This window comes from Phyllostomus hastatus, unplaced genomic scaffold, assembly GCF_019186645.2.
Source record: "Phyllostomus hastatus isolate PE091 unplaced genomic scaffold, TTU_PhHast_1.1 phas_contig_38, whole genome shotgun sequence".
Taxonomy (NCBI): Eukaryota; Metazoa; Chordata; class Mammalia; order Chiroptera; family Phyllostomidae; genus Phyllostomus; species Phyllostomus hastatus.
In genome coordinates this window covers 6,829,405-6,856,315 of record NW_025333869.1, presented here as the reverse complement: position 1 = coordinate 6,856,315, position 26,911 = coordinate 6,829,405, and the positions used below count along the sequence as shown (strand labels likewise).

The 26,911-nt window shown below is 37.2% G+C and overlaps 2 protein-coding genes across 10 annotated transcripts in view; both read left to right on the top strand.

Annotated features, from left to right (window-relative positions):
* The window catches only part of LOC123820845 (WASH complex subunit 2C-like), a 76,174-nt gene extending 70,948 nt beyond the window's left edge, over positions 1–5,226 (top strand). For all 7 annotated transcript variants that reach the window (XM_045841813.1, XM_045841816.1, XM_045841812.1 and 4 more), the window contains 2 exons: positions 767–944; positions 2,721–5,226. In XM_045841813.1, the coding sequence (XP_045697769.1) occupies positions 767–944; positions 2,721–2,860 (318 nt within the window). In that variant the 3' untranslated portion in view covers positions 2,861–5,226. The remainder of the gene's footprint in view (positions 1–766; positions 945–2,720) is intronic.
* Positions 5,227–7,186: 1,960 nt separating this feature from the next.
* Positions 7,187–26,911, top strand: part of ZFAND4 (zinc finger AN1-type containing 4) — a 167,152-nt gene continuing 147,427 nt past the window's right edge. Inside the window, exons 1-2 of one of the 3 annotated variants that reach the window (XM_045842052.1) lie at positions 7,187–7,520; positions 25,078–25,380. In XM_045842052.1, the coding sequence (XP_045698008.1) occupies positions 25,197–25,380 (184 nt within the window). In that variant the 5' untranslated portion in view covers positions 7,187–7,520; positions 25,078–25,196. Of the gene's footprint in view, positions 7,521–25,077; positions 25,381–26,911 lie in introns of those variants that run through there. The other 2 variants (XM_045842053.1, XM_045842054.1) reach the window with 2 other exon arrangements.

Below are 26,911 nucleotides of genomic sequence, written 5' to 3'. Positions count from 1 at the left end.
ACTTGGCTCATTAGAGCCATAAGTTACATTAGGCTGATTTGTTGCTGCCCAATATCTATTTGCTTAGTAATTATAATTAGGTTCCTTTATTTAAATAACTGAAACTTATTGAGAAATAGTTGTTTCATATAGATGGTAATTGCTGGCTGGACATAACCATTAATACAGATCTTGATTTTTAGAGTTTATCAGAATGTTGCTTCAGTCAGCTTCCTTGATATGACACTGCATGACATATATAAAGCAGTATATTGGTACATATATTGGTACAGCTTAAATTTTTAACCTCTGGTTCTTAGGCAAACAGGCCCTAGCTGATAACTGAGCACAAGCTACAAAGCCTTCCATGGCACTCTCTAGGCAGGTGTTTATAGAGCGTCTGGTCACTGGAGACACAAGGTAAACTAGGACCAGTGCTCTGTCCTTAGTACTCTCAGGGAGGGAAATTGGATACAGATAGGGCAACAGATAAATAAGATGTTTTCAGAAAATGTTAATGTCTTAAGACAATGCAGGACAGTGGGGCAGAGTGAGGGGCAGGTGTAGGAGGCTCTTCAGGTAGGACAAGTAGAGTAGGCCTCTGTATAGAGTTGGCATTTGAGCTGGGACTAGAAGAATAAGGACCAGGTCAGGCAGAAATCTAGCAGAAGGGGCAGGTCATGTGCCTGTTCCAGAACACTGGCAGTTTGCGTCTTTACACATTGTTGAAATACTGAAAAGTAGTTTTTGATTTAATATTGTTTTGCTTGTTTTTTGCCTTAACAAGGATGATATATTTGCTACAGAAGCAATTAAACCCTCACAAAAAACAAGAGAGAAGGAAAGAACATTTGAATCCAACTTATTTAATGATAACATTGATATCTTTGCTGACCTAACCATAAAACCAAAAGAAAAATCCAAGAAGAAAGTGGAAGCTAAGTCTATATTTGATGATGATATGGGTAAGTTTGGTTTTCTACACATGACATAGAGAATATCATTCAATGACTTGACTCTTTGTCTTGGCCCTTTTCTGGAAATTGTTTCCTAGTGGGTTTTCTTTGGCTTGCCATGTAATCCTGAGTTAGACTGAAGATGGATAAGTAAATGAATTAGTTATTTTGGTGAAGTAGCTTTTTGGTATTATGGACATCAGGTATTTGAAGGAGACTGGAATTTGACCTTTTTACCTTACTATTACATAGTTTAACTTTTACCTTGCTATTCCTCTTGCCAATTACCCATGACAAATCTGAACACTCTGGGGTTACAGGAGGAGTCTCAGAACTACACCACATGCTGAAGTTGACATAGGTTGCTGCCTCAGGTGTGATGTAGTTGTTGAGTCAGAGTTCTTGCTGGAGAGTCAGCATCAGTGTTCAGAGAATGGAGGGCAGTTCAGGAGGATAAAAGACTAAATAGGAAAGCAGGTTATAACTCAGATTTTACATCTCACCAAAGATCTTCTGTGTTTGTAAATGTGTTCATTTACAAACATGTTCACTCCATGGTGTAACATCTATTTTGTAAATAGACATGCCAAATGCCTTATAATCCTAAATATAGGGCTTCTGAAACATCTAGTGTGTTAGAAGATAGGATTGGGCTAAAGCCAGATATACACTTCCTACTCCATCCCCTTTCTCTCCAGGTCTAAACTTTGGGGTTACCTTGTAGAAAGCTGGGACTGCAGTGCCACACCGGGTCTGTTCCCCAAGCTAGCTGTGAGCTCCATCACTCTCTGCTTTCCACCACATGGGGTATAGAAGAGACTTTCATTTCTTTTAATATAAATAATGTGATACAAACCTGATGTAATACACTAATACTATCCAGAAAGTGTAAAAAGTGAAAAACAAACCCTAGAAATAACCATTAAGGTGAGAGTTAGGTTGTATTTTTTCAGATATGGTGATATTGTTATAGTTTTATATGCTTATTTTTTCCAAAATAAGAATATACTTTACCGCTGTTCCTTTTAGTCACTTAAATGTCATCTTATGTCAGTAGAGATCTGCTTCCCTTCTTTTACTGGTTGTTAGTATTGCTTTGTATTTAGCTCTTAGCCTATTGAGGGTGATCTAGATTGTTTCTAAATTTTCTCCATTGTAAATGCCATCGTATTTAATATTTGTGTATAGTATGTATATTTACACATGCTAAAATCTCTGTAGGATAGAATTTTATCAGTACCATTACTGGGTTAGTAAAATTACTGAGTAAGATGAATCATGAAACAGCTAGAGTCAGTGAAACACTAAACACGATGTATCCATAAACACTTAATATATTTAGGATTGAGATGCCTCAAATAGATGCATTTATTCTGAAAAAGGTGACTCCTATGTTGAATTTCCTTTTGCTTATTTTTATTGCCCTTTCCTTTTAAAATTCATTGGGAAAAGAATGTAGGAATAAGTGTAATGTAACAGTAGAGTTAGGAGCTGGATCAAAGATGCAGTTATCTTTCCCTTTTTCCTGTCCCACATGTGCACACACACTTTCATAGCTGAGAAAATAAGTAGTAGTATTTGAAGAGAACATGTGACTTGTATGTGAACATAAAACTTAATTAATAGCAGAGCCAGGACCAATATCTAAGAGGCTTGGCTTTGTCTTAGTGTTTTTAGGTATCCCAAATATTACCAGACTTGAGTCTTTGTTGGTTTGTGTAGATGTGTACTAAAAGCTTTTTTTTTTCTTGCCTATTTAGCAACTTTTCTTCTTTCTTTTTAAAGATGATATCTTCTCCTCTGGTATCCAGGCTAAGACAACCAAACCAAAAAGTCAATCTTCACAGGCAGGACCCAAACCAAGATCTGAACAGAAGGTGGCCAACATATTTGATGATCCTTTGAATGCCTTTGGAGGCCCATAGAGCATACAGTGTATCACATCTCACTCTTCAGCTATGTCCATGAGTTAATACTGTTGTCTTATGTGTTCATTGTCTTAACTGAATTATATAAAGCAAATACTGAAACAGCATACTTGCCTCTTATCAAATGCACTTAGTATTTTTCTGCACTGGTTTTAATCATGCTTAATACAGCAAAACAAGAAATAAATGTTTCACAGTGGGTTTTTTTTTTATTATTAAAAACTATAATTTAATTAGCCTTGGTAAAAAGCCACAGTATGATTTAGGTATATTAGAGAAGAAATCTCTCTGTGCCTTTCATGGATGGTTAAGGAATCCTAGAGATAACAAGCAGATGTCAGAATCATGACCAGGAGTCTTCTGTTTAAGTGGGTGGGAGCTCTATCTTAGTCAGAACTTGGCCAGATGATAGAGGAAGTGGATGAGAGATTTATCTACTTCATGAAGCTTTGCAGTAGGAGAGAAGGTTTCCACTAATTCCATTGAGGTTTCCTTTGGTGCCTCCATAAGTTCACTAAAGAAAGGTTTGACAAACTATGGCACTTTACTATCAGTTTTTGAAAAGAAAGTGTTTTTCTTTTTTTTTAAATTTATTGATTTTAGAAAAAAGAAGAAGGGAACAAGAGAAAGAAACAAATAAACAAACATTGATTTCTTGTTCCACTTACCATTTTGCCATGTATAAATGTGTACTTTTTCACCTAAATGTTTGAGGGAAAAATAAGGATGCTATTATACATGAGCAGTGCTATTTCCTTATCTAGACGAATGTTTTTATTCTTGTACTTATGCTTATATGTTAAAAATGTAACTCTAGAAAGCATTAATGGTATCTATATGCAAAATAATACCCTCAAATATGATAATTGGTTTTATTGAACTTACGATGAACTTGTAACAAAAGCAGTTTTGGCCAGCGATTCAATGACATGAAATGAGTGGCAATGTATTGTTATCCACAGAGTAAGATAGATGATGCCAATTGTTATCCATTGATAAGATAGGTGATGCTGACTTTATTACCATAAGGTGAACAGTGCAATATTTAGGTGGGAGAAAGTATTGGAAAATCCCTTGGAAAATGTCAAAATGGTTTTCGTACACTGCAAGCTTTAAGCTAAAAGTTATTAAATATGCTAAAAAGCATGGCAACAGAGCCTGCGGAGAGACACTTTGGACCTGCTCCCCCAGAGAGTGTCATTAGATTGTGGAGGCAATATGAAGCAAAGCTTTTTCAGATGCCAGGACAGAAGGCAATGTGAGGGAAACCTCCAAAATAACCGGAGGTGGAGTAGGAGGTGAAGGCCTGGATTCTGGAGAAGCATCAAACTGAGATCTGTGTTTCAACCAAGATATAAGAGAAGAAGGTAAAACAATTGCATGAGACAAAAACATTGATGATTTCTCAGGGACCCCTAAATGGTGCTTTAACTTTATGAAGAGAGGTTTGAGCATGAAGACATGAACGAAACTTGCCCAAAAACTTCCAGCAGCCCATGAGAATCAAGTTTTGGTATTTCATTTTTATGTTCAGTCTTCAAAAGACTTACAACTTTCAGCTGTCCCAAATCACCAGCATGGATGAGGTCCCACTTACATTTGATGTGCCATCCAACAGAACTGTGGACATGAAAGCGGCAAAGACCATGGCTGTCAAAACTAGTGCTCTTAAAAAAACACATTTCACTGTTGTTCTAGCCTGTTGTGCAGCTGGGACAAAGCCACTACCTATGATCATCTTTAAAAGAAAAATGTTTCCAAAACAAAAGATTACAAGTGAAGTTATTGTTCATGTGCGTGAAAAAGGATGGATGAATGAAAAAGGCATGAAAATCTGGTTTAACAAAGTCTGGTCATGAAGGCTTGAAGAATTACTGAAACAGCTTTGCTTGTTTTTGGTCACTTCAAAGCCCATGTTATACAAAGTGCAAAAGCAATCGCAGCAAACTTGAAAACCCAACTTGCTGTGATACCTGGTAGGCAACCAGCCGACTGCAACTTCTTAATGTGTCAGTAAACAAGCCATTTAAGAAAGAGTAGACATTGTAGATTCAGTCAGCTGATAATGATCTAACACCTATAGGCAAGATCAAGAAAGCATCCATCACCCATGTTTGTGATTGGATCCTAAGTTCGTGTAACAGTGTCAGGAAGGAAGTGGTCGTGAAATCATTTAAAAAATGTGGCATTAGCAATGCTATGATGGAACTGAGGATGATGAAATTTACTGGGATGAGGAAAGTGACTCTTCAGAAGACACCAGTATTGTAAAAATTGAAGAAGACAATACGTCTGATACTGACTAATGACTCTTGGCCTTCTGTGATGTATAAATATCATAAATTTGTTACCAGTGTATAAAATATCTTGTATCTGTTCTTTTGTAATTACTTTTTACATAAAATTTCTTGTGCCATAATATGTTCAAAAGTGAATGCTAAAATTCCTTTATAATACAAAATAACAAGTAGCTACATATAAGTAAATAATTGAATTAAAAAACTGAAATGAAAGGTTTTTTTCCTGCATTTTTGGACCAAACACATGGGTGTGCATTATACACAGGAGAGCATTTTACAGGGCAAAATATGGTATATATTTGAAAAGGTTTTATTTATTTATTTATTTTTAGAGAGGGGAAGGGAGGGAGAAAGAGAAGGAAATATCAATCAATGTGTGGTTGCCTCTTGCATGCCCCCTACTGGGGACCTGGCCCAAAATCTAAGCATGTGCTCTAGACTGGGAATTGAACCAGCAAATCTTTTATCCACAGGCCAGCACTCAACCACTGGGTCACACCAGCCAGGGCAAAATATGGTATTTATACATTTATTGGTGGGTTCTTGCATGTGCCCTGACTGGATTGAACCCACGACCTTGGCATATCGAGACAACGCTCTAACCAACTGAGCTACTCGGTGAGTGCAGAAAGTAAAGGTTTATTGGAACACAACCATGCACATTTATTTACATATTATCTATGGCTGTTTTTACCCTACCTGTAATGCCCGAGTTGAGAAATTGTGACAATGGCTGGATGACCAACAAAGCCTAAGATAGTTTCTATCTGGCCTTTCACAGAAAAAGTTTGCTAAGTTTTGCTCTCAGGCATCCATTTCTATTCCTTGGAGATTTGCGTTATTTTGTGAAAGAGGCGTAATGAACCCAGGTAATTGTAGGGAGAAGTGCTGATGGGGGAATTGTCAACCTCTATAGCAGCATTGTTTTACATAGAACTTGGCAGTTAAGGGAATGTTCTGTATCTGTGTTGTCCATTGTGGTAGCTACTAGCTACATAGATGGCTGTCGCCCTCAGTCTGAGTTTTCCTGTACTATGCCATCTTGGTGCTCCGTAGTCAGTCTATAACAATCGCACAATCTTGTAGGCAAAATTGGCTTTAATCCTGAAGCCACTAAATTCGTTCTTGGGCACTTTTAAGATTGAACTGGGAATGGCTCATTTCCTAATCGGATTTTGCCCAGCTCCCACAGATCAACTGCTGTCCCTACTCTGCTTACCCTATGGCAGGAGAGGGTGCACCTGCTCCTTTCCCTTTTCCTTATGTGCACCTCCACGTTATGTCCCTAGTCCTGCTCCTTTGTCCAAGCCCACTTCGGAGTCTGACTCAGTATTTGTTAAACATGGTTTTCTTTCGGAATGATGAAATTTCTAACCTATCATTAGGGTGAATTCCAGGGAATACAGTAGAGTTAGAAAGGTGGAGGGAACTTATATTAGCTAGCTCTGTGCTGGGCACTTTTCACATTATTCAGTCTCTGTAACCCAGATAGGTAATGTCCTCATTTACAGATAAAGTTAAAATCTGAAAACAGAGTAGAATAGTGGAACAGGTTTGGATTTTGAGATCTAGGCAAGTTCGTTTTCCTTTCTTAGCTTTTATTTGTTCCTTTGTCAGGTAGGATTTTTGGTACCAACTCTGCAGGATTTTGAGGGGAGAGAATATTCAAGGCAGGCCAGCCTCAGCACACTAGAAGCGTACCGGCTCTGGAAGGGCCTCTGCCTTTTCCTTCTGTCTCCAGGCTTTCCGCCTGAGTTCCCGTCAGATGTCCGAGTTTAGAGATAAGGGTCAACATCCGGGCCACTCCTAACCGACAACCACTACCGAATGCTAAGGGAGCCGGCTGCCCAGCAACCGCCAGTGACAGGGCCAGGCTTGATTGGACGGTGGCGTGAGGGGCAGCGAGTGATTGGTGTGCTGAGTCACAAAGGGGCGGAGTGTGGCGGGTGGAGCATTGCTTGTCTGCGAGGCCTGGAGTCTCTCTTGCAGGCCTGCGGGTGGGTGGGTGGGTGAGTGGACCAGTCTGTCAGTGACAGCAAGTGGGCCGAATGGGGAGGGCACCTGGGACCCAGGACCACTGAGCGGTCTGCCCTGCTGTCTCAGTAGGCCATAGAGAAGCACCTCTCTCTGGGTACAGGGCAGGCGGCCGCACCCCCTTGGTCTCTGCTGCCCCACGCAGCAGTGGGACTGTCTTGGCCGAGGTCACAGCGTCGGAGTCACAGTCTCCAGTTTCCTTGCCCTCTGAGCGCAACGCAGCCGCCGCCTGCCAGAGGGGGGCTGCTCTCCCAGTCGCCAGTTCCGTTGAGGAGCCTGATCGCTGTCCTCCAGATCAGTCCCCTGAGTCTGCAGAACCAGAGGTACTCCTGAAGGAGGATGGGCTGCACAGGTGACAGGTGTCTGCAGGTGTTGGTACACTGATGACTCCAGTAGATGTGGGCTCCAAAGGATTTTCCAGTTCCACTATAAAATTAAATAATTCCAGGCTACAGTTTAGGGTACACATGCATGATGTGGTAATAGAATTTCTGTAGATTGTAACTTAAAACTATAGGTTTTTTTCACATATTAGTAAAAATAGTTCATTAATAATCACTATTTTTAATGGCTGCAAGCCATTATGGATCCTTTTACATCAGGGGAAAAGTTTAAATGGTAACTTTATATGGTTAATATTCTTTAGAACTTAGGATAAAGCTGATTCTGAGTCACTGAAATTACTTATTCAGTGCTATTATTGCCTTACTGGTCTTTAACACACCGTTTATCTTTAGTGGTAGTATTTTTAAGAACTTTTCCAGAAGAAATTAGAGAAATGTTTTGGAAATTGATTTAGAAATGTTTTTTGATGCCATTACTCTTAATAGCTAAGAATGTTTTCAAATTATTGGTAAAAGTTCTGGAAATACTTTCTTTTCTATCTCCCTTTTCCTATTTTTTATTTATTTTTTAATTGTATTTGATTTTACTTTTGTTTTTAAAGATTCTTGTTTTTGCATTATTTCCCATCCTTTGAGTCTTTATTGCCTTTGTTTTCCAACATTATAGCTTCTATAATGTTCTCAGTCAAGCATGAATGACCACACAGCACAGAAGCTGTCTATTGACCCTGCTTTTAATACTGGCTAGGTCCGTGGTCTGCTGAGCTTCTGTGTGCTCCTCTACCATCATCTAGTCCTTCTGTCAGTTTAACAAGATTTAATGGTCTAATTTTGTCCTTTGTTACAGTGATTTCTACTGCTGAGGAGAAATATAAGTGTTTTCTTGAGGCTTGCATTTCAGTTTTGAATTTGGTTACCCACTTTGCTTCTTTTTGGATATTGGTTTTACTCCTTTGATTAGGGCCCAGATATACAGTGGGCATTCCAACACAATTAGTGCTGTACTAGGTTGCTGTTTTTCTTTTAGCCCATAGTTACTGTATTGATTCTCATTATAGATGGAGGACTTCCAAATCTGTCTTTCTGTTACCTTCTCTTATCCCTAGCTTGTTTATTATTATATTTAGGGTATTGCTGTGGAAGAGCATTGTGTGCTCCTGTATCTTCTGTCTCTAAATTCCTTGGTTAGGCACAGGTCACCAGTGCCTTTATTTCTGTAACATACATTTCAGCATTCTTGATCCTTGACTTCTGTTGTTAGAGCTGCTACTATGTAGACAGAAGTACTTGTATTGGTGTTGGGGGAATAGATACTGCTAATTCTGTAGTACATTCTTATTTAATGTGGCATGATAAGTATGTTCTTAAGAATCCATTTTATAAAAAATTATAAAAGCAGTTGTGTCAGTGAGGAGGGCAAAGGGGTCAGGGGTTAGCTGCATACAAAGTCATTTTTCCTAGGGGCATTTCAATGTATTAAAAATATAAGAAACAAAACCTTAGCAGTACAGCCATTTATATGGTTTTTATTTAAGAGCAATAGCCTTTTACTATTGCCACTAGCAATATTATTAGCACAGTACTTTGTATTCTTATATTTATTACTCATTATTTTGATAAATATATAACAGCACTTAAAATAACTGTGTTGCCAGCAACAACTTTTTAAAAAAAGATTTTATTTAGTTTTAGAGAGACGAAGGCAGGGAGGAAAACATCAGTGTGCAAGAGAAACATCTATCAGTTGCCTCTTGCAGGTTCCCATTTGGGGACCTGGCCCACAACCCAGGCATGTACCCTGACTGGGAATCGAACCAGTGACATTTTGGTTTATAGGACAATGTCCAGTCCACTGCGCCACACCAGTCAGGGCAACAACTTTTCTTCCTGTGATGCCATCTTTTCAGGACTATTTGCAGTTGCACAGTGCAATTCAGGTTTCTTAATTAATTAATTAATTTTGCATCCAGTTAGTGCTATAAAAATTTATACTATAGCAGAAATCACTGTATGTGTCTGTATGTTATGAGTTGGATAAACTTCAGTGTACTTAGTTTGGAATGAATCATAACATTCCCATGGGAAGCCAACAAATATTTGGAGCATAACTAAACACTTCTTCATCCCTAAATCAGGGATAATACATTTTCTATATCACAGTTTTGTTCTGAGGATCAGTTGAGAGACTGAACATTTACTCTTTCATTGAACAAACCTTTAATGAGTACTGATTTGTACAAAACACTGTGCTAGGTGATGGGACAGTAAATCAGGTGTGGTCTGTCCCTTAGGTAGCTTACAGTTTAGTAGAGTAAGAAAGCCATGTAAAGAATGAAGTTGACCATGATCAGTGCAGTATATGATGGAAATGTAGGGGTGCAAAGGTGAGTAACCAGAAAAGGCTCTAATAAAACCATAGTCTTAAAAAATAACTGCTCTTTTAAACACATTGCTCTGAAACTTGCAGTGACTTTGGTGATATATCCTTCAGGGGGAAAAAAGTAAAGAATTTATCACTGATTTTTCTTCTTTACTCTTGCATTTTCCTATTGTTCATTTTCTGTTCACCTACACTTACTGATATCCTTCTTCCATTCTGAGGCTTTACTCCCTCTAAAATACATTAAAAAATTTACCCATGTCTGGATTATATCAAACAAAATGTTTTTTCACAGCAATGGAGACCAGCAAAATGAAAAGACAACCCACTGAGTGGGAGCAGATATTTGAAACTGATACATATGGTAAAGGGTAATATCCAGAATATATAAGGAACTCATGTGACTTAACACCAACCCACCCCTCAAAGAATACAATTATAAATGGGCAGAGGACCTGAATAGACATTTCTCCGAAGAGGACATGCAGATGGCCAACAGAGATGTGAAAGGATGCTCAACATCACTAATCAGGGAATTGGACATCAGAACCACAATGAGATATCACCTCATACCTGTCTGACTGTCATCAATAAATCAACAAATGATAGGTGCTGATTAGGATGTGGAGAAAAGAGAATCCTACATTCCTCCTGGAGGATGTAAATTAGTGCAGCCACTATGTGAAACAGTATGGAGATTTCTCAAAAAATACAGAGCTGCTGAATAATCCAACAACTCCACTTCTGGGTATTTATCCAAGAATACAAAAATACTAATTCAAAAAGATAAATATACACCCTTATGTCATTATAGCATTACTAGTAATAACCAAGATATGGAAGCAACCTAGATGTCCATCAATAAATGAATGGATAAAGAAGATGTGGTATATAGATATTACAATGGATATAGATAAAAAGCTCATGGTTGCCAAAGGGGAGGAGGGTACAGGGATGTGAATTAAATGCATTCAAAGAAAAGCATTGTATCTTTAGTGGTTGGTATATAATTGATACCTCAATAAATATTGGAAGATTTCATTTTCAGATCATTGATGCATTTAGATAACATGAGCAAACAGGTCGAAAAGTTTACCCACCTATAGGGGATACTTGTCAACTTATTCTATGAGGTGAATATTACATTGATGTCAAAAACAAAAAAACACACAAAGGAAACTAGATCAAGCTTCTGGTCAAGAGAGCTGAGGAGGTAAATGTGGTACTTGCAACATCAGAATTACAACTAAACTACAAAACAACCATCATTCAGAACCACTTGAAATCTAGTTGAATAGAAGTCCTACAACTAAGAATATAAATAAGTAACCAGGTCTTGACTAGTAGGGGGGTGAAGATAGAACTGGCTGGTCCCACACCCACATATAGTGGTTAAAAATTGAGAGGGAGGGATATCTTGGATGCAGAGGTTCCTCCTGATGAGTGAGGGCTCCCTCTCAATAGTGGGCTTCCTCCCCACACCATCCCCACCCCCCAGTACAGGGTTCTAGTATCAAGAAAAGAAGTCCCAGTAACTTCTCGTTGTGAAAACAAGGATTGTGGCTGAGTGAGATGGAGGGCTGCTGAAATCCCATGTGTTCCTCTTAAAGGGCCCATGCACAGATTTATTGGACTCACTTGCCCTGGGCTTCAGAGCTGGGGCAGCAGCTTAAAAGGCTCCAGGGACATATGGAGAGGAATTTTTCTGACATCAGGGCAAGAGCTGAAGAGGTAGCTTTCTCCCATAGAGAAGTGCTAGAAGAGGCAATTGTTTCTTTGCTGAGCCCTCGCTCCACAAAGCTGGTAGGTGGGTGCCCTATTTGAGTCTTCATCATTCTGGCTAACACTGTTTGCCCCACCTTGGTCATTATCTGAGACCACACCATACCTATTGGGCCCACCCAAGCCATTTCCAGTGATTTTTCCATACAAATGGCCTGTCTTGGAATGCCTTCTACCTTTTGCAAAGTGAGCTGAGGCCTGACACTAATGGCAGCTGGCTTTGGTTTACAGATTGGCCTAATCCCAGACACCAAGCACAACACCAAGTAGCAGCCTTCCGCAGATTGCTTTGTAGCTCATGCTGAGTGGCCCTGGGTAGGTCACAGGTAGTGTCTAAGCTTACACCTCCTGGGAGGCCCCAATGTACAGCTTTAGACTATGCTGAAGCACCACCCAGCCACATCCACAAGTGATACACTCAAAGGGGATACTCAGCTGAGTACCAGAGGCCCACTAAAGCAAGTCCTGCTTGGTGGGGTCAGCCTCTGCACAGCAGATTCTACACAGTGATCTCACCCAGTCCTCAAAGCTGATTGGCCTGGGGGGTAAATCACTCCCATTGATATGCCAATAGTAGTCAAGGCTCAACTACAACAGGTAGGTGCACACAGCCCACATTGCAGAGGGTGGGATGTATACCTGAAGCACTCAGGTCAAGTGACCAGGAAGACCAGGCAATGAGCCTTTCAGAACACCTACTACATAAGGCCACTCTACTAGACTGGGAGATGTAGCAGCCTTACCTGATACATAGAAATAATTACAGGGAGGTAACCAACATGAGGAGACAACAAACATATCCCAAATGAAAGAATAGAACAAAACTACAGAAGAACAACTAAACAAAATGGATACAAGCAATCTAGTAGATGCAGAATTCAAAACATTGATTGTAAGGATGCTCAGTGAACTTAGGAAAAGAGTATATTAACTTAGTGTGAATATCAACAAAGGAATAGGAAACACAACAATGGAGATAGAAACAAAATAACCAGTCAGAGATGAATACAATAGCTGAAATGAAGAATACATTACAAGGAATCAACAGTAGAATAGATGAAACAGAAGATCAAATCAGCAATTTGGAAGATAAGGAAGAAGAAAACACCCAATCACAAAAGCAAAAAACCTTAAAATATAGGGCTATTATAAGGACCTTCTGGGACATTAAGTGTACCAACATTCCCATTATGTGAGTGCTAGAAGAAGACAGAGAGCAAGGATTGAAAACCCATTTGAAAAAATGACAAAGTTCCCTAACCTGGTGAAGGAAATAGACATAGAATTTCAGGAAGCATGGACAATCCCGAACAAGATGAACTGAAAAACGCCCATAGCAAGACACTTTATACTTAAAATGTCCAAAGCTTAAATATGAAGAGAGAGTGTTAAAAGCAGCAAGAGAAAAGCAGTTAGTTACCTACAAGGGTGCTCCCCATGATTGTCAGCTGATTTCTCAACCAAAACTTTGTAGGCCAGAAAGTGTTGAAACAATCAAACAGGTGAAAAGCAAGGACTTACGACCAAGATTACTCTGTCTCAAAAAGCTATCATTTAGAATCAACGGACAAATAAAGAGCTGCCCAGACAAGGAAGAGCTAGAGGAGTTCATCACCACCAAACCAGTATTATAAGAAATGTTAAAGGGTTTCCTTTAAGAATAACAAGGGGAAAATATAAAAAATACAAATAATGAAATGGCAATAAATACATATCTATCAACAATTTCTTTAACTGCCAATGGATTAAATGCTCCAATCAAAAGACATACTGTGGCTGAATGGATAAGAAAATGAGACTCTTACATATACTGTTTACAAGAGACTCACTTCAGATGGAAAAACATGCAGTTTGAAAGTAAAGTGATGGAAAAAAGTATTTCATGAAAATGGAAACTTAAAAGCTGAGGTAACAATACTTAGACAACACAGACTGTAAAACAAAGGCTACATAACAGAAGACAAGGAAGAACCCAGCAATTCCACTTCTGGGTATTTATCTCGGCAATTCCCTTCTGGGTTTTATCCAAAGAAAGGAAAACACTAAATTGAAAGGATATATACAACCATATGTTCATTGTGCATTATTTACAATAGCCAAGATACGGAACTAATCTATGTGTTCGTCAATAGATGACTGGATAAAGATGAAGTGGTGCATACGTACAGTGGAATATGACTCATCCATAAGAAAGAATGAAATCTTGCCATCTGCAACAATGTGGATGAACCTCAAAGGTATTTTTTGAGTGAAGCATCAGAGAAAGGCCAATATCATATGATTTCACTTATATAGAGTGTCTAAAAAACAAAATAAATGAACAAACAGACCAGAAACAGACTCTTAGGTACAGAGAACCTTTTCACAGCTGCCAGATGGGATGGCATTTGGGAGAATGGGTGAAAAAGGTGAAGGGAATAAGGAGTACAAATTGGTATTTACAGAATAATCATGGGGATTTAAACTACAACATAGGGACTAAATAATATTGTACTAACTATGTATGGTATAAAGTAGGTACTAAATTTATCAGGGTGATTACTTGTAAGTTATATCAATGGGTTGTATACATGAAACTAATATAATATTGTATGTCAACCGTAATTGAAAAATAAAATATTAAAATGAAAAACGAACTACATCAACATTTCTTATAGGCACAAACATTCTCAAAAATACTAACAACCTAAATCTAGCAATATACACGTGTGGGCAAAAGTAGGTTTACAGTTGTGAGTATGTGAAACAGAGTTATTGTATTATTTATTGTGTTACTTAGTATTATTAACTTTTGTCCACCCCTGTATGTAAAGGATTATACACCATATATAATGGAATTTATCCTAGGAATGCAAGGTTTGTTCAGCATCAATATGTTACACCTTATTAAGATAATAAGAGACAAAATCCGCATGATCATCTCAATAGACTCTGGAAGAAAAGCATTTGTCAAAATCCCACACACTTCATGGTTAAAAAACAAACAAACACCTGAACACCTGATAAATGTAATTTGTGAAAACTCCATACCTAAAATCATACCTTATGATGAAGGACTAAATGTGTTTTCTTTTTTTTTTAATTAAGTTACTTTTTTAAAAATTTTATTTTAATCATTGTTCAAGTACAGTTTTCTCCCTTTTACTCCCATTCCAGACCACCCACTCAACCCTCCCCACTTCCCTCCCATTACCACCCTCCCCCTAGTTTTTGTCCATGTGTCCTTTAAATTTGTTCCTGTAAACCCTTCCCATTCTCCCCTGAAATTCCCTCTTCTCTCCCCTCTGGTCACTGTCAGTCTAAATGTGTTTTCTCTACAATGAGAAGTAAGACAAGAATATCTGCTCTTACCATTTAGTTTCAGCTTTGTATTGGAGATTCTTGGTAGGGCAATTAGGTAAGAAAAAAAAATCAAGTGCCTCTAGATTGAAAAGGAAGAAGTAAAAATCTCTATTTGTAGATTATATGCTTTTGTTTGTAGACAACCACAAGGAATCCACTAATAAATGTTTTCAGCAAGGTTGCAGTGTACACATTCAACATATTAAAATCAATTTTATTTTTAAACATTAGCAAGGAACAATTTGAATGTGAAACTAAAACAATTTTATTTAAATAGCCTCAAAAAGGACAAAATTCTTAAGAATACTTTTTTTTTTCAATTTAAAACTTGTACTCTGAAAACAAAACATTGTTGAAAGCTTTGAAGAAGTTATAAACTGAACATGTGAAGGAGCTTACATGTTCATGGACAAGAATAGAAGACAAAAAATTGTCAAGATAGTAATCTACAAATTAACCTGAAGATTCAACACAATTCTTGTTAAAATCACAAGTGGTATTTTTGCTACCACTTGGGATAGCAACTTATTACAAAGCTAAAAAAAAAAATAGCGGTACGGGCATAAGTATAGACATATAGATGAATGTAATAGAGTGGAGGGGCCAGAAGTAAACTTTAACATTTATGGTCAATTAGTTTAACAGGGAGCCAAGACAATTCAATAGAGATAGTCTTTCCAACAAAAGTTGCTGGGACAACTGGTTATTTACTTGGAAAAGCATAAAGCTGAACCCCTGTTTCACACCATCCACAAAAATAAATTCAAAATGAACTAAATATAAGGGCTAAAACTATACAATGCTTAGAGAAATATATGTAAGTACACTTGATTTCTTCAACAATGTGGGGATTAAGTGTGCCAACCTCCCCTCCCCTCCTACAAAGTTGAAAATTTGCATGTAACTTTTGACTACCAAAAAACTGTTGACTGAACCCATACGGGTAACATAAACAGTTGATTAATACCTATTTTGCATATTATCTGTATTATATACTGTATTTGTACAATAAAGTAAACTAGATAAATGAAAATGTTATTAAGAAAATCACAAGGAAGAGAAAATACATTTAAAGTACTGCAGTGTATTTGTCAATACTGTAAGTTTATGTCATCTGTTTTTAAGATAAAGCATCTGTTAGTATTTACATCAATATTGTCTTACAATACAAAACACTATAGATGTTATACATGTTACTAATACTAGACATAAAAAATGAATAGATGTGAAAAATTCATATTTGTTTACAGACATCAAGATTTATGTATTGATAACAAAGATGCAGTAATATGATTGCTTTATGGTAGCCTAGTGTAGTCAATACAATGCTTCACAATAGCCTGGCCTATACCCTAATGAAGAGAGAGAGAGAGAGAGAGAGAGAGAGGGAAAGAGGCACATACTGTAGAGTAATGACATCCTTTGAAAGCAAAGTTATAAAACAGAAAGCTAGCACATTAATTTTATAATATCACTCACCTAAACATATGTAAGGATAGGCCATACACTTCCATACAAGTCTTGTATAAAGTTTACATGATGAATACTTAGTGATTATGGTGACACAAAAATGTCTTATACAGTTGCCATACAGTCATTATATTTTCATACAAGCCTGTGTACACAGCAGATAAGCTTATTAACTGTACAGCATGACAGTTATTTACTATTCATTAAGTGGAAGTGGATCACTTCCATTCCTATCATCTTCACGTTGAATGGGCTAAGAAGGAGGAGGAAGAGAAGGCATTGGTCTTGCTGTCTCAAGGGCAGCAGAGGCAGAAGAGGTGGAGGAGGTGGAAGGGAAGGCAGGAGAGCCAGGCACACTTGGTGTAACTTTACAAAAACACATTGTAATTTTTGTATGACATTATGCTTTTCCATTTTTCTAAAAATGTTTCTGTACACTTCTAATCCTTCCACTGTTTTTTTTCTTTTTAATATTGGTGCCTGTATCATAAAAGTGTCCTCATAAAAAGGCATATGTCATAAAAGAAGTCAAAAGCAGTCTTGAATAAACAGAACCCTTCCGCTAAATTGCCTAACAGCAGTTTGTTCTCTGGCACTGCTTTTCCTACGTGTTCTTCCTCATCATCTGGCACTGGTTCAGATGTACTCATCTCTATCAAGATATTTTCTGTTAATTCCTCTTGTGTGGTGCCTACTAGCTCTTGAACATCTCTAACATTTATATCTTGAAAGCTTCTACCACCCTGCTTTTTTTTTTCCATGTCCACAATTTCTTTCACGGTTTCATTGATTGTCTCTGCAATAAATACTGTGAAGTCATGTACATCTGGACATATTTTCCAGCAGGGATTTATTATTTTGGGCTTGATGACTTTATAATAATGGCATCTTCTATGGTGTCATCCTTCTAGACTTTCATGGTGTTGTATCAGGGTTCTCTTCCATAGTGTTCATAATCCTTTCCATGGAGTACTATGCATAATGAGCCTTAAAGGTCCTTGTGACCCTCTGATTGAGAAGCTGAATTAGAAACATTGTGTTTGGGGTCAAGTAGATTACTTTGATGCTTTTGATGTTGAACTCATGGGATTCTGGGTGGCCAGAATCTCTTCAGGGAAAGCATCGATGGAACTAATCCAGAAAAAAAAGTTCTTATCCAGGCTTGTTTGAGCCTTAATTTATTTATCATCATTGGCACTATTACAGATGTCCCCTTTGCCCCAGTCCCTGCCCTCCCCAGGCCTTCACCACATTGTTGTCTGTGTCCATAGGGGCTACATACATATGTCTATATGCTCTTTGGCTAATCTCTTCCAGTCCTCCCTCACCCCTCTCTCCACTGAGATTTGTCAGTCTGTTCCATGCATTCATGCGTCTGGTTTTATTTTGTTCATCAGTTTATTTTGCTCATCATTATATTTTCTCTTCAAAGCTTGGGATTTAGCAGCTTTATAGGTAAGGGCAGTCCTGATCATGACATTTACACAAAATAATAGAGTTAGCTTGTCTCTTCCTGTCTTAAGTCCTATTGTTTGGGATTTGGTTTTCTTCCTTATTAATAAGTATCTTTTATTGCATGCCCCCCCCCTTCCTGAATAGGGCACTTTTGTCTGCATTAAAAACCTGTGAGGTAGGTACCTTTTCTCCTCAATGATTTTCTTTATCTTTTCTTTTTTTTTGAGAGGGAGAGAAAAAGAAACATCAATGTGAGAGAGAAACATTGATTGGTTACCTTCCATGTGCACCCTGAATGGGTATGAAAGCAGCAACCTAGGTATGTGCCCTGACTGGAAATTGAACCCAACCTTTTGATGTATGGGATGATGCTCCAACCAACTGAGCCACCCAGCCAGGGCTCCATGATTTTCATAATAACATCTGGAAACTCATCTGCTGCTTCTTGGTCAGCAGAAACTCCTTCTGTTATCTTGACATTTTTTACGTCAAACCTCTTTATAAAATTGTCAAACCATTTTTTTCCTGTCATTAAATTCTCCAGCTTTAGGTCTTTCATCTTCCTTTTGATTTGTTATATAATAACTTCACTTCTTCTCAAATCATTTTGGAGTCTACAAGTATGCCTTTCTTACAGCTATCTTGCACCCACTTTACAGTTGTATTTTCAATACAAGATAAAGAGGTATTTGGCCAAAAGTGCAATGTTTTTGTGCCTGCTGGTGTAGCTGCAGCAGTTGGTACATACAGTTTCTTTTCTTTTTACAATAGTCTTTATGCTGGATTCATATATCTTGAAATGGTAGGCAATTGTGACTGCAGCTGCAGACCTCAATCTACAGTATGTTTCAAGCAATTCAGGTTTTTCTTGTAATGTGACTTTTTTCTACTTCTTCGGAGCACTTTCAGCATCACCACTAGCACTTTGTATGGTTCTTACAGTGTTATCAAGGCTTATGGTATTGCACTAACCATGATGGAAACTCTGTGAGAACCTTGAGAGATCACTTTTAAACTGCAATACATAATTCACTGAAGAGACGAACTGCTTACATGGAGATGATTAGCATCACATAGTGTTTTAAGTGGATTCTTATAACACTTAAGCTCACCACTAATAACAATAGGAGGTAACTACAAAATTATTACAGTAAACAGTAAAAAATAATGAAAAAGAAAACGTAAGAAAAATTATTGTAGTACAGTATGTATTACATTTAATGTTATGCCATTATGATTTAACATTACATATTTACATTTGTTTACACTTCTCTCAACTGAATGGTGTCATGTATGGTCTGTGTTTGGGTGTTTATAGGTTTTGATAAATTTTAACTTTCTATAATTGCTTTGTATATATTTTGTGGTAGTAAATGGTAAAATAAACTAGTATCTACACATTTTTTGTATTCACGATATACCAAACTTTTTCTTAATTTTTTCAATATTTCAAGGCCACATGGTTCATCCACAAATTTTGTCAAATTGTCACAAATCTTCAAAATATTTTGAATATATTTATTGAAAAATATCTGAGTATAAGTAGACCTGTGCAGTTCAAACCTGTATTGTTCAAAGGTTAGCTGTTAAGTAAAACTTTATTACCTTGGATTCGTCAAAGCCTTTTAAAACATGACATCAAAAGCACAAGAAACAAAAGAAAAATAGCCAATTTGAACTTTATTAAAACTAAAAATTTTGGTGCTTCAAAGGATACCAACAAGAAAGTTAAAAGATAACCTTTAAAATATCTGCAAATCATATATCTGTCAAGAGGCTATCTAGAAAACATTAAAAAAATCCTTAAAACTCAGTAACAGACAACTAAATAAAAATGGACAAAGGATCTGCATAGATTCTCTCAATAGATATTTCTGTAAAATGGTATACAAATGGCCAATAAGCACATAAAAAGATGTTCAACATCATTTGTCATTAGAGAAAGGCAAGTCACAGCCCCAATGAAATACTACTTTACAGCCACTAGTAAAGCTTTAATCCAAAAGACAATAAAAAGTATTGGCAAGGATGTGAGGAAATCAGCACCCTCAATTATTTTTGGTGAGAATGTGAAATGGTTCAGACTACTTTTGAAAACAGTTTGGTAGTTCCAAAAGCTATCAGTATAGCATTGAGATGGTTAATATTGATAATGGACATTAAGTATAATCTCTGCATACAAGCATACAATAACTAACAAATACAAGAGGCAAACATGACCAACAGAAGTACTAAATTACAGTTGTATAATTAGAATAGGAATTATTAAATAATAAATTGCTATTAATCAGGAAAAAACTTTATAAGAGGGAGGATTATTACATAACCCAGTAATTCCTTTCCTAGATAAATATGGAAGAGAAAGGAAAATATATTCCACACAAAACTTTTAAAAATATTTTATTATTTTTTATTTTTTTATGTTGTTCAAATAGTTGTCTTCATTTTCCCCCCACCCACCCCCACCATCCCACCCATCTCCACTTCCCACCCTTGATTCTACCCCCTTTGGCTTAGTCCATCTGTTCTTTATATATATGTTCCTTGACAACGTTTCCCTGACTATCCCTCATTATCCCTCTCTCCCCTCCCCTATCGTTACTGTCAGTTCTATTTTTTAAATATATTTTAATGATTATGTTATTACAGTTGTCCCATTTTTCACCCCTTTATTCCCCTCCTCCCTGCACCCACCCTCCCATCCACATTCAAGTCCATGAGTCATACATATAAGTTCTTTGGCTTCTACATTTCCTATACTGCTCTTAACCTCCCTCTGTCTATTTTCTACCTACCATTTATGCTTCTTATTCCCTGTACCTTTTCCCCCATTCTCTCCTCTGTCCCTCCCCACTGATAACCCTCCATGTGATCTCCATTTATGTGGTCTGTTCCTATTCTAGTTGTTTGCTTAGTTTGTCTTTGTTTTTGTTTTTATAAGTTCAGTTGTTGATAATTGTGAGTTTGTTGTCATTTTACTGTTCATAGTTTTTGATCTTCTTTTTCTTAGATAAGTCCCATTAACATTTCATGTAATAATGGCTTGGTGGTGATGAATTCCTTTAACTTGACCTTATCTGGGAAGCACTTTATCTGCCCTTCCATTCTAAATGATAGCTGTGCTGGAGAGAGTAATCTTGTATGTTCTTGCCTTTCATGACTTTGAATACTTCTTTCTAGCCCCTTCTTGCCTGTAAGGCTTCTTTTGAGAAATCAGCTGATAGCCATATGAGCACTGCTTATGGGTGGTCAGAGGTTTTGATGCTTTATTTCTCTGGGCTGGAACCCTGGGTTGTGTGGTCTGTCTTGCTTTCCAGTTTATCTGCATGCAAATTGTCCCAGTTTATCTGCATGCAAGTGTGGGAGCGCTGGTTCTGCCAGCTGCTGCCTCTCCTGCCCAGGTCTTTTAGGCACCACCTAGCCACAAGTCCTCTCTGCCCTAGCAGCTGATCTCCACCCCTCCTACCAGTCCGGACAATGTTTCTTCTTTAACTCCTCGGTTGTCACATTTCCATACAGTTCAATTTTCTGGCAGTTCTAGTTGTTTTTTGTTTTTAAATTTGTTGTCCTTCTTTTGGTTGTGCAAGGAGGCACAGTGTGTCTACCTATGCCTCCATCTTGGTCGGATGTCTCCAGTTTGTTCTTGATTTCAATGTCTCTGGTTATATTTTGCTTGCTTGTTTTTATTGTTGATTAGGTTCCACTTATAGATGAGATCATATGGTATTTGACTTTCACTGCCTGGCTTATTTAATTTAGCATAATGTTTTCCAGATCTATTTATGCTGTCACAAAGGGTAGGAGCTCCTTATTTCTTTCTGCTGCATAGTATTTCATTGTGTAAATGTACCACAGTTTTTTGATCTACTCATTAACTGATGGGCACTTAGACTGTTTCCAGCACTTGGCTATTGTAAATAGTGCCACTATGAACATAGGGGTACATAGGTTCTTTTGAATTGCTGTTTCAGGATTTTAGGGTTAAACTGTTCCATTTTTAGTTTTCTGAGGAAATTTCATACTGTTTTCCACAGTGGCTGCACCAGTCTACATTCCCACCAACAGTGCACTAGGGTTCCATTTTCTTCACCTCACCAGCACTTGCTGTTTGTTGATTTGTTTTTGATGGCCGTTCTGACTGATGTGAAGTATATATGTCATTGAGGTTTTAATTTGCATCTCTCTGATGGCTAGTGATGCTGAACATCTTTTCATATGTTTCTGGGCCCTCTATGTCCTCCTTGGGGAAGTGTCTGTTCAAGTCCTTTGTCTATTTTTTTAGTTGGATTGTTTATCCTCCTGGAGTACAGTTGTGTGAGTTCTTTACATATTTTTGAGATCAAAACCTTTTCCGAGGTGTCATTTGCCAATATATTTTACCATACTGTTGATTCCCTTATCATTTTACTTATGTTTTCTTTAGCTTTTCAGCTAAAGCTTTTTATTTTGATGAAGTCCTATTTGCTTATTCTCTCCTTTATGTCCCTTGCTCTAGGGGACATATTGGTGAAAATATTGCTGCGTGGAATGTCTAAGATTTTCCTGCCTATGTTCTCCTCTAGGACTTTTATGGTGTCGCATCTTATGTTTAAATCTTTTATCCACCTTGAGTTTATTTTTTGTGTGTGGTGTAAGTTGGTGGTCAAATGTCATTGTTTTTGCTTATAGCTAGTTGTCCGGATCTCCCAACACCATTTGTTGAAGAGGCTATTGTTACTCCATTTTACTCTTCTTTCCCTTTGGCGAATATTAATTGACCATGGAGAACTGGGTTTATTTCTGGGCTCTCTATTCTGTTCCATTGACCTATTTGTCTGTTCTTATATGAGTACCAGATGGTTTTGATTATCATGGCCTTGTAATATAGTTTCATATCAGGTATTGTGATCCCTCTTACTTTGTCTTTCTCAAAATTGCAGCTGCTATTCAGGGTTGTTTATAACTCCATATAAACTTTTGAGATGTTTTTTCTATATCTGTGAAATAGGTCATTGGTATTTTAATATGGATTGTGTTGAATCTATAAGTTGCTTTGAGTATTATGGACATTTTGATGATGTTAATTCTTCCAATCCATGAACATGGTATATGCTTCCATTTATTTGTTTCTGCCTTAATTTCTTTCTTTCTTCAGTGTTATGTAGTTTTCTGAGTGAAGTTCTTTTACCTCCTTGGTTATATTTATCCCTAGTTACTTTATTTTTCTAGTTGCTATAGCCAATGGGATTTTTTTCCCTGATTTCTGTTTCTGATATTTCATTGTTGGTGTACAAAAATTGCTTCAATTTCTAAAGATTGATTTGTATCCCACTGTTTTGCCAAATTCAGTTATTGGATTGAGTAGTTTTCTGGTGGAGTCTATAGGGTTTTCTGTGTACACTATCATGTCATCTGCAAATACAGTTTTACTTCCTTCTTTCCAATTTTAGTTGTATATTTTCATAGCATTATTCATAATACCCAAATATTGGACACAACCCAAAATGCCTATTAAGTGATACTTAGATAAACAACATTTATTCAGCAATGAAAAAGAATGAAGTACTGATACATCCTAGAACATGAATGAAGTTTGAAAACATTGTGCTTAGTGCAAGAAGCCAGCCACAAAGATTATGCATATATGATTCTATTTATGTGAAGTGTCCAGAATTTGTAAATTATAGACAGAAAGTAGATTACTGTTTGCCTCATTCGAAGAGGAAAAGGAGAACTTGGGAGTGATGCCTAAGAGTACAAAGTTCCTTTCTGAATTGATGAAAATGTTCTAAAAAATATTGTGGTGATGGTGTACAATTTTGTGAACATAGTAAAAACCAGTAAGTTTTAGACTTTAAATGGGTGAATTCTGTGGTATGTAAATTATATCTTAGTAAAGCTATTAAAAAGATTTACCTACCTCTCTAGGAATATGTATAGTATCTGTCTTCTAGTTTAAGTTTTGCTGATTAATAGTAATTTATTTTATTAATCCTATTATAATTATACAAATGTAATTTGTTGGCTGTGTTTGCCTCTAGTACTTAATAGCCATTGTTTGTGTGTAGAGATTATGCCTCATGTCCATTACCAATATTAACTATCTCAATGCTATACTGATAGATAACCTCTGGAAGCCCAAATTTTCATGCATTATTTAGTAATTCCTATTTTTAAAAAGTATTTTATTTATTTGTTTTTAGAAAGAGGGGAAGGGAAGGAGAAAGAAAAGGGGAGAAACATCAATGTTTGGTTGCCTCTCATACACCACCCCCTACTGGGGACGTGGCCCACAACCCAGGCATGTGTCCTGAAGTGGGAATCAAACTGGCAACCCTTTGGTTTGCAGGCCCATGCTCAATCCACTGAACTACACCAGCCAGGGCAGTGATTCCTATTTTTAAGGAAACTATTAAAATGATTGCTATTCCTTTTTTTCATTGTGATTCAAATGTATAAGGGCTATAAAGTTATGCTTTGTATGAGTGAGAAAACATAATTTACATGTTTTAGAAAAGGATTTTCATAAACTTTAAAGTCTTACAAATATATACCTATGTGTTGGGTTTATTGCTTTAAGTATTATTAATAGAACATTTGTTGAGCATGTACTATATATATGTAATTGTACTGAGCTCTAGTAGGATACAGAAAACTTTTGCAAATATACCTGTTTTTTTTAAAAAAACTTAATCCTTACACAAGTATATATTTGTATTGATTTTAGAGAGAGAGGAAGGGAGAGAAAGAGAGACATTGATGTGACAGAGAAACATTGACCGGGTCCTCATGCATGCACCCCAACCAGGGATCAAACCCAACACTTGGGTATGTGCCCTGACCAGGGATCACACCTGCAACCCTTTGGTGCATGGGTTGATGCTTAAACCAACTGAGCCAGCCAGCCAGGGCAAATATACCTGTTTTTAATGACCTCACAGTCTAATGGGGCCAGGGGGAGTGATTTCAGAGGCAAACACAAGAAGTTTAGGATTAGACAAATTAAGTACTAAAATGAATTCTGGGGTTGTCTGGAAGATTGATATGGGCCAGAGTTGTTCAGAAAATTTTTGTGGAGGAATTAGACTTTCAGATAGGTTTGCTAAAAAAATTATTCTTGTTTTTTAGGTACTAAACTCAAAACATGAACAATGATATATATTACCAATGTTCAAGTCTGATTTGGCTTGAACTGTTTAATATAGTTGCCTATTACATATTCCCGAGGATTTAGAAAAGTCAAAGTAATGGATAACAGAAAAGATCCTCCATTCTTCAATGAAGATAATGTGGGACCATTTTACTACAAAGTTCCTTTCTATGATACCATGGAGCTCTTCATTGAAACATTGACTGGAACATGTTTTGAACTGAGAGTTTCACCCTTGGAAGCTGTTATTTCTGTGAAAGCAAAAGTTCAAAGATTGGAAGGTACTCACTTTTCTTTATTTTTAGGCTATAAGGATTAAATTTGTTCATCAAGAGTGTATAATAAGTTTAAATTTTCTTACAGAGAAAATGTCAAACATACATGGAATTAAAAAGTATAGGATAATGAACTCCCATATAGCCCTTACTCAGCTGCAACAGTTATCAATTCATGAGCTATCACCTTGTTACCATTCCTTCATTCTCCCCGCCACATTCCCATTCTACCAAATATTTTTGAAGCAAATCCATGGTATCACATTAATGGTGTGAAATAATATTTTAAAATAGTTTTCCAACAGGTTATGATAACATGTAAATTCTGCCATAACTACCTTACAGTTACTTTTAATGGGAAATAGTCATTGAGTTTCCTTTGAGAAAACTTTTTTTTTTGAATGTGGAGATTTTCTGAGAAGAGTTTTTGGCTTACATTACATATATTTGAAGTTTCTTTTATTTATTTATTTATTATTTTATTTTATGTTTTTAATATATTTTATTGATTTTGCTATTACAGTTGTCCCATTTCCCCCCTTCACTCCCCTCAACCCTGCACACCCCCTCTCACCCACATTCCCCCCTTTAGTTCATGTTCATGTATCACAAGTTCTTTAGCTTCTATATTTCCCAGACTATACTTACCCTCCCTCTATTTTCTCCCTACCATCTATGCTATTTATTCTCTGTACCTTTTCCCCCTCTCTCCTCCTCGCACTCCTCTGTTGCTAACCCTCCATGTGATCTCTATTTCTGTGGTTCTGTTCCTGTTCTATTTGTTTGCTTAGTTTGCTTTTGTTTTAGGTGTGGTTGTTAATAACTGTGAGTTTGCTGTCTTTTTACTGTTCATATTTTCTATCTTCTTTTTCTTATATAAGTCCCTTTGACATTTCATATAATAAGGGCTTGGTGACAATGAACTCCTTTAATCTGACCTTACCTGAGAAGCACTTAATCTGCCCTTTCATTCTACATGAAAGCTTTGCTCAATAGACCAATCTTGGATGTAGGTCCTTGCCTTTCATGACTTGGAATATTTCTTTCTTGTCCCTTCTTGCCTGTAAGGTCTCTTTTGAGAAATCAGCTGACAGTCTGATGGGAATTCATTTGTAGGTGACTGTCCCCTTTTTTCTTGCTGCTTCTAGAATTCTCTCCTTCATTTTTATCTTGGGTAATGTAATTATGATGTGCCTTGGTGTGTTCCTCCTTGGGTCCAACTTCTTTGGGACCCTCTGAGCTTCCTGGACTTCCTGGAAGTCTATTTCCTTTGACAGATTGGGGAAGTTCTCCTTCATTATTTGTTCAAATGAGTTTTCCACTCATTGCTCTTCCTCTTCTCCTTCTGGTACCCCTATAATTTTGATGTTGGGATGTTTAAAGAAGCCCTGGAGGTTCCTAAGCCTCTCCTCATTTTTTTGAATTCTTGTTTCTTCATTCTTTTCTGATTGTGTGTTTTTTTCTTCCTTCTGGTTCACTCCATTGATGTGAGACCCAGTTTTCTTTCCATCACTATTGGTTCCCTGTGCATTTTTCA